Source organism: Rutidosis leptorrhynchoides, chromosome 4 (assembly GCF_046630445.1).
Source record: "Rutidosis leptorrhynchoides isolate AG116_Rl617_1_P2 chromosome 4, CSIRO_AGI_Rlap_v1, whole genome shotgun sequence".
NCBI classification, from domain to species: domain Eukaryota; kingdom Viridiplantae; phylum Streptophyta; class Magnoliopsida; order Asterales; family Asteraceae; genus Rutidosis; species Rutidosis leptorrhynchoides.
Window position 1 is genome coordinate 48,402,240 of NC_092336.1, and position 6,864 is coordinate 48,409,103.

Sequence of the window (6,864 nt, forward strand, 5' to 3'; positions counted from 1 at the left end):
AACTATTACCATTATTTTACCAGTTTATTATAATAAATACTATAAAATTGTTAAACAACAAAATTTGCAGGGATCAAAAATAAAATAGTGGTTTTATGAAAGCTTGAATAATGGCTACACAATTTCAAAATAGTGGTTATGAAATCTCGAATAATGGCTACGCAATTTCAAATAATGGTTATATATTTTCAAATAATGACTATCCAATTTCGATAATGGTTATGAAATTTCGAATAATGGTTACGCAATTTCAAATAATGGCTATGTAATTTATTGTACATTTTTCTTAAAAATATTTTTTATCCACGTATCGTTTTGCTAAAATAATTAAACATTTCGGCCGCATCGCGCGGACGTCTTTACTAGTTCCATAGTAATAAGTGTTAAATTATATATGGACCATGATGGGCAAAAGTTGGCCTCTGGCTGAAAGTTGACGAAGGAGTTACAGTTAGATCCGTTGTCGTAGTTAGATTCTTCTATTTGTACTCGTTGCAATGTTAAGCTGGCGGTCGATATTCAATATGAGGTATCTTCAAGAGCTTCTTCACATTGGGATCTTTCAAGACTAAATTCAAGGTAACAAGGTAATTAATCAGATGTTGATGTTAATCAGAGATAGATGTGTATAAAGTTCTCTGACTCACGAACTATAAAAGCTAATAAACGATATTTGCATAATGACCTTTTGGTCCTTTTACAATGGAGAAGAAAAATGAGATATGGATACTGATAAAATGGGACAACAGGTGTGCATACAAAAGAAGATAGTTATGATATTACTCGTAAAAAATTATAAATTAAAGTGAGGTGAACAACTTAGTGTATAAACAAGGGCGAACAAGTTGTCAGCGATCAAATAACAAAAGTAAGCCTGCACAATAGTGTAATTCAAACATGAATATTAACTAGAATAAAACTTTTCACATACTCTGCAACAATCTTGGAAATCAGTAAACTTGATGCATGCAACTATGACTTAAAATGCTTTGAAGAAAAGAAAATGTATAATTAGTGTTTGTACAATAACCGGCGGTTAGTATGAGTATGAGGACATGCAAGTCACGGAGATTGAGATTGGGTGATTGTGGTTTTGGTTATGTTTGCTGGCGATTCCCCCGAAGGTAACAGTCAGGAGACTGTTTTACGCCACCGAAGCAAATGGTATAACATGATTGTGTTATTATGTGTGTATGGATTGAATGTCGAATGTTTCCTGCATTCTTTACCATTTATAAGTGGGATGGAATGACTTTCTATACCAGTTCGCTAGTTCCCAATGTTTTTGGATCACTAGTTGACTTTCCCTTTTGGTAATCCTGCAGAGGAAAGTGAGCTTGTCCCCTTTCCTTTGTGGTACAGGCGTGCACCGAACTAGGAATAGTTTCGCTAGTCTTGACTTTGTAATTGACCGAGGTTTTGTGGGCTCTAAGCTCACTGTTGTTGCTCTGATTCCATGACCTCGTTCACTGTAGCTGAAGTTTCCTTCGTTCCATATATTGTAGCCATATCTTCCGAAGCAAACTTTGAAGCTGATAAACGGGCCGGAGGTGGGGTACACTATCAAGCCCCCCAGTTTAATTTTACGAAGCGTTAATATCCACATATGAGCTTCGTTAAGTTAAACTTAATAATAATTACTTTTGCTGCATTGATTTGACAATTAACTGCGGCGTTTAATACTTTTGTCCCCGAAATTACCTTTTTGCCCTTAATGAGGGAATCTCGTCTGTCTTGAAGTGGAGGGTACGATCGTCCAATGGCTTGCGGTTACCGAGGGTGTTCTGCAGTTTGATTTGACAGCCGACCTTCTCTTTCCCTTAAGGTTTTAACCTTTCCTCTTCTCCCTCTTATTTGTGCTTAATTTCCATTCAAACTTTCACTTTTCTGGAAATCTTTCTTCTTCGCATACTAAGGTACTCTCAACTTCTTCTTACGTTTTTCTTTTTTGTTTATTATTACCATGTCTAAACGTGGTATTAAGGCCTCTTTTAGCGATGTTAATCCCTCCTTGCTGTCGTATCTGATTGAGATACTTGGTTTGAAATCTGGTGATATCATTATTCTGGCTAGCGATAAGCACATCTTGAATCCTCCTAAGGGTTACATTGGCATGTATACCCAATTGTTTACCGAGTGTAACGTTAGGGTTCCTTTTTCTTCTTTCTTCCTCAGTGTTTTAGACCACTTTAAAGTGAATATTTATGTTTTTCATCCTTTGGCTGTGAAAAAGGTTATGACTTTTGAGGTAATGTGTAGGGCTTATGGTGGTGAACCTTCTGTTGATCTTTTTCGCCGCTTCTTTCGCACTGGTGATACCGGTGATTGGGTTACTGTTCAAAAACGGAAGAGTAGGAGAGGTGCTCCTCCTCCTGTTTATTGCTTTGCTTCCCAATTTCCTGATGTTCGTAATTGGAAGTGTTCCTTCGTTTTTCTGAAAAAAATCCTTTCTGCATCCGAAAGATTATCATTTGGTTTCTGATCCTGAGAGGGCGTTTGTTCCTAAGGAATACAAGGATCCTATCCCTTTTGTTCCTGAAGATGATGCTTTGTTTAGGAGGATTTGTAACCATCCCATCATACCTTCTATTTACCCAGATGCTATTCTGTTTAAGTTAGGGATGACACCTGAATGGGAGGAGGATACTGTTACTTCCATGTTCTTTTATGGGGAGCAGGGTATGTTTTGGTTTTTGTTTTTGTGTATCATTGGTTGCCTCTCTAACTGCTTACATTTTTCTGTTGTGCTTTTGACAGAGATGTCTTTGAGAAATGTTGTCAAGGCCCAAGGGTTGAAGGAGTATACTGTTGATGTCCAAGCTAGATCAACTATTGTTAAGGATCTTGGATCCCCCACTTGTTCTGGTTTTATGGAGATATCCAGTAAGCCAAAGGCTGATCATGTCGAAGTGAGTTCGTCGAAGGTCAATACTAAAGAAAAATCAAAGCGAGTGGAAGCTCCTATTGATGTAGATACTCAAGATGACCAACCTCTTGCATCCCTTGCACCTGGAGTTGAGGCCAGGGTGGCACAGTGTCACAAAGCTAAAGGTGTGATGAAACGGAAGACCCATCCTGATGTTACTTCTGTGAAAAAGCAAAAGTTCGGCCAGCTTCAAGACGAAGCAAGTGATGACATTGTTACTGCTAACCCTTTGTTTGGCATGCTTTACTTCAGCTTTTGCTTTGTTGGATCTTTCTTGCTTGTTATTAATTTCATCGTTTGTTTGTAGGTCTGCCTGTGTATTCTGAAGTTCCTGCTCCAAATAACTTCTTTGATCTCATTGATAGTCTCGTTCCTGATAACAGGGGGAATTCCTTGGGGAATTCCTTTGCTGATGATATGAAAAGTTTTCATGATGCCTACTCTGTTATCAACTTTCAAGCTGTTTCTATGGGTCATATTGCTTCTTCGCTCTTACAGAAGCGTACTGCTGAGCTTGAATCTCTGAGAGAGCATCATGTTTCTATGGCTGAGAGGGTTAAGATGCTTGAGAAGCAGATATTAATGGCTCCTAGCTATGAAGAGGATCTGAAGGCTGCTCGTGATGAAATAGCAGGTTTACAGAAGCAGGTTAAGGTGGGCGAGGTTCATAAAATTGCCATTGCTGACGAGTTAAAAGACTACAAGAAGCGTTGTGAGGTGTTGAAGTCTGATTATTCTCAAGTTATTTCTCAGGTTATTCCCCATGCCGGTCAGCAATTACTGAAAAGTGCAGATTTTGGGCAACTTTTTGGTAACGTAGTGTTAGCTTCTAAAGTTCAGGCCAGGTGTGAAGTGATAGGAAATTTGGCGTCTAAGGGAGTTGTGCAGCTTGCTGACTTTGCCGATTATACTGACCAGGGAAAGGCGATGGTTGACTCTGCTTTTGATGAGCTTGAGCAAGCTGATTTTGATTACGTTAAGACCATCTCAGCCAAGATTGATGCCAAACCAAGTGAGCTTTTGAAAACTCTTGTTACTGTTGTGCCTGCGGTTCATGAAGATGATGAAGAAACTCTCCTTGAGGTTCCTGAAGCTATGGGGAAGTCTAGAAAGGTTGATGCTCCCATTAATTAGTTGCTGTTTGTAATCGTTTGAAACAATTATCTTCTTTTGTTTGGCCTAGGTGCCTGGGCTTTATTGCCCTTTTGAACAATGGTCATGTATGACATAACTCTTAGTTCGTTTAATTTTAGCATGCTTTTATTTATGTGTTACCATGGATTTTTATCCTGCTTGGATGGGTAAAAACTCTCTACCTTGCAGGATGGTGGTGCAGTGATCACTTTTAAGGAAAACTTGTTTCCTTACGCCGAGTGTGTCGAAGCATATTTTGCTTCGTTGCTCGGTATAGTGTGGATTATGACAGGGTTATTTTGCTTGCCTGCTGTCATTTTTCTCACATAATGCTCCGTATGGAACTTTAATTTTGTTAAGACATTAATTTATCAAAAGTAGTTGAGAAATTCATTAAGTCTCGTGTAGGAAGTTTATAGACTTCGACTACCAATATTGCATCTTTCAACTACATGTTACAAAATAAAAAGTACAAGACTTCTAATGATAAAACTTCTTAAGGTTGGTTGCATTCCATGCCCTTGGTATTGGTTTACCAGTTGTTGTTTCCAGCTTGTAGGAGCCTTTTCCCAATACTTGTGCAATCACATAGGGGTCTTACCAATTTGGTCCCAATTTTCCTTCGTATTCCACCTTGCTTGCATTGTTTAGCCTAGGACATATTCTCCTACTTTGAAAGTTGAGGGCTTTACTCTTTTGTTGTAGTACCCTTCAATCATTCTTTTGTATGAGGCTTCTCGAATCACAGCTGCTTCTCTTCTCTCTTCAAGCAGATCCAAGTTAACTCGAAGGTTTTCTTCGTTGTTTTCATTGTTCGCTGTTCTTTCTGTTAGCACTTGTATTTCTGCGGGGAGAACGGCTTCTGTTCCATATGCAAGGCTGTAGGGGGTTTCACTATTGCTTCGTTTTGGAGTTGTTCTATGTGCCCACAGCACTAGGGGAAGCTCATCGACCCACCCCTTTCTGCATTTACCCAAGCATTTCTCTATCCCTTTGATTATGTCTCGGTTTGTTACCTCCACCTGTCCATTTCCTTGGGGATGATATACTGAGATGAAGCTTTGCTGGATTTTCAGTTGTTTGCGGAATTTTAGGAATATTCCCTCTGCGAATTGTTTCCCATTGTCTGATACTATTTCCTGGGGGACTCCGAACCTGCATACAATGTGTTCCCAGACAAATTTCTCTATCTGCTTACCGGTGATTGTTGCTAACGGTTTTGCTTCGGCCCACTTGGTGAAGTAATCAATTGCTACCAGTAGGAATCTTGGGCTTCCTGTTGTATCACTGATGGGTCCGACTATGTCTATTCCCCATTTCACAAACGGCCACGCAGATGTGACAGAGATTAGTTCTTGCTTGGGCAGCCTTGGGACCTTTGAGTGGATTTGACAAGACTCGCAAGTTTGCAGTACCATCGTGGTGTCATGGTGCATTGTAGGCCAATAGTATCCTAGTCTCATGATTTTGGCAACTACGGACCTTGGACCCGCGTGTAAACCACATATCCCTTCGTGCATCTCTTGGATTATGATAGTTGCTTGCTTTGGCCCTATGCATCGAAGCCATGGGGTGAGAAAGGATCTTCGATATAGTGCTCCATTCATCATTTTGTACGAAGGTGCCTTTATCCTTATCTTCCTTGCTTCGTTTCTATCCTCTGGTAGTTTCCCTGTCTCGAGATATGCTTGTAGCGGAGTCATCCATGTTACCTCATCCTCTTGTATGAGGTCATTGACTTCTTCTTCTAAGATTGATTTCTTTTCTAGCACCTCCACCAAGACTTCTTTTGCGAGGTGCTCAAATGTTAGCGAAGCGAGTTTGCTCAGTGCGTCTGCCTTCTTATTTCGAAGCGAGTATGCTCAGTGCGTCTGCCTTCTTATTTTGACTTCTTCGAACATGCTCTATGTCGAAACTCTTGAAGCTTTCGATCAGTTCTTTTGCTTTTGACAAGTACTGTTGGATGGTGGGTTGCTTTTCTTCAAAGGTGCCCTTGATCTGGTTGCACAATAGCTGTGAGTCAACGAAGGCTCGGAGATGAAGGATTTTCAATTCCTTCGCCATTCTCAACCCTGCTAGTAGAGCTTCGTACTCTGCTTCGTTGTTGGTTGTGTCAAATTCGAAACGGAGTGCATAAGTGAACTCTTTTCCTTCGGGATTTACTAACATTAGACCATCACCTGATCCATCGGAACTTGATGCACCGTCGGTGTACAACTTCCACTCTTCATTTTCGATCTTTGGGGTGATGACTTGGGTTGAGTTCTTTGTGTCTTCTTCATTTACACTATCTGTTTTGGCGATTAAATCTGCTAGAACTTGTCCTTTGATTGCATGCCTGACTCGGAACTCAATGTCATGTTCTCCTAACTCAATGGCCCATTTGGCCATTCTCCCCGATTTTTCAGGTTTCGAGAGCACTTGCCTGATTGGTTTGTTGGTAAGCACCACTATCTGATGTGCTTGGAAGTACCTTCGGAGTTTTCTAGCTGTGTGGACGAGTGCTAGAGTGAGCTTGATGATGTAGCGTGAGGGTACGAAATATACTATTATTTTTAATACAAAATACGTTACAAATTACACAAGTTATTTATTTATTTATAGAGTGGGATATACCTAAACCTTGCTACAACACTATAGGCAGTGTACCTAATCGTAGAGTAGTGTAGTTTTTAGTAAGTCCGGTTCGTTCCACAGGGAGCTGGTGATACTTACTATATTTATACAAAATATATATAATTATATAAGTAGTAATATATTATAAAAGGGGAGTTTTACCGTTTAATGACCGGTTTGTCGATTCT

General features: G+C 39.9%; 1 protein-coding gene across 1 annotated transcript; it reads right to left on the minus strand.

Moving 5' to 3' along the window:
• Window positions 1-5,902: 5,902 nt before the first annotated feature.
• Window positions 5,903-6,451, minus strand: LOC139840616 (uncharacterized). Its single transcript, XM_071830872.1, has one exon. The coding sequence runs from the start codon at window positions 6,449-6,451 to the stop codon at window positions 5,903-5,905; it is 549 nt and encodes a 182-aa protein (XP_071686973.1).
• Window positions 6,452-6,864: the final 413 nt, after the last annotated feature.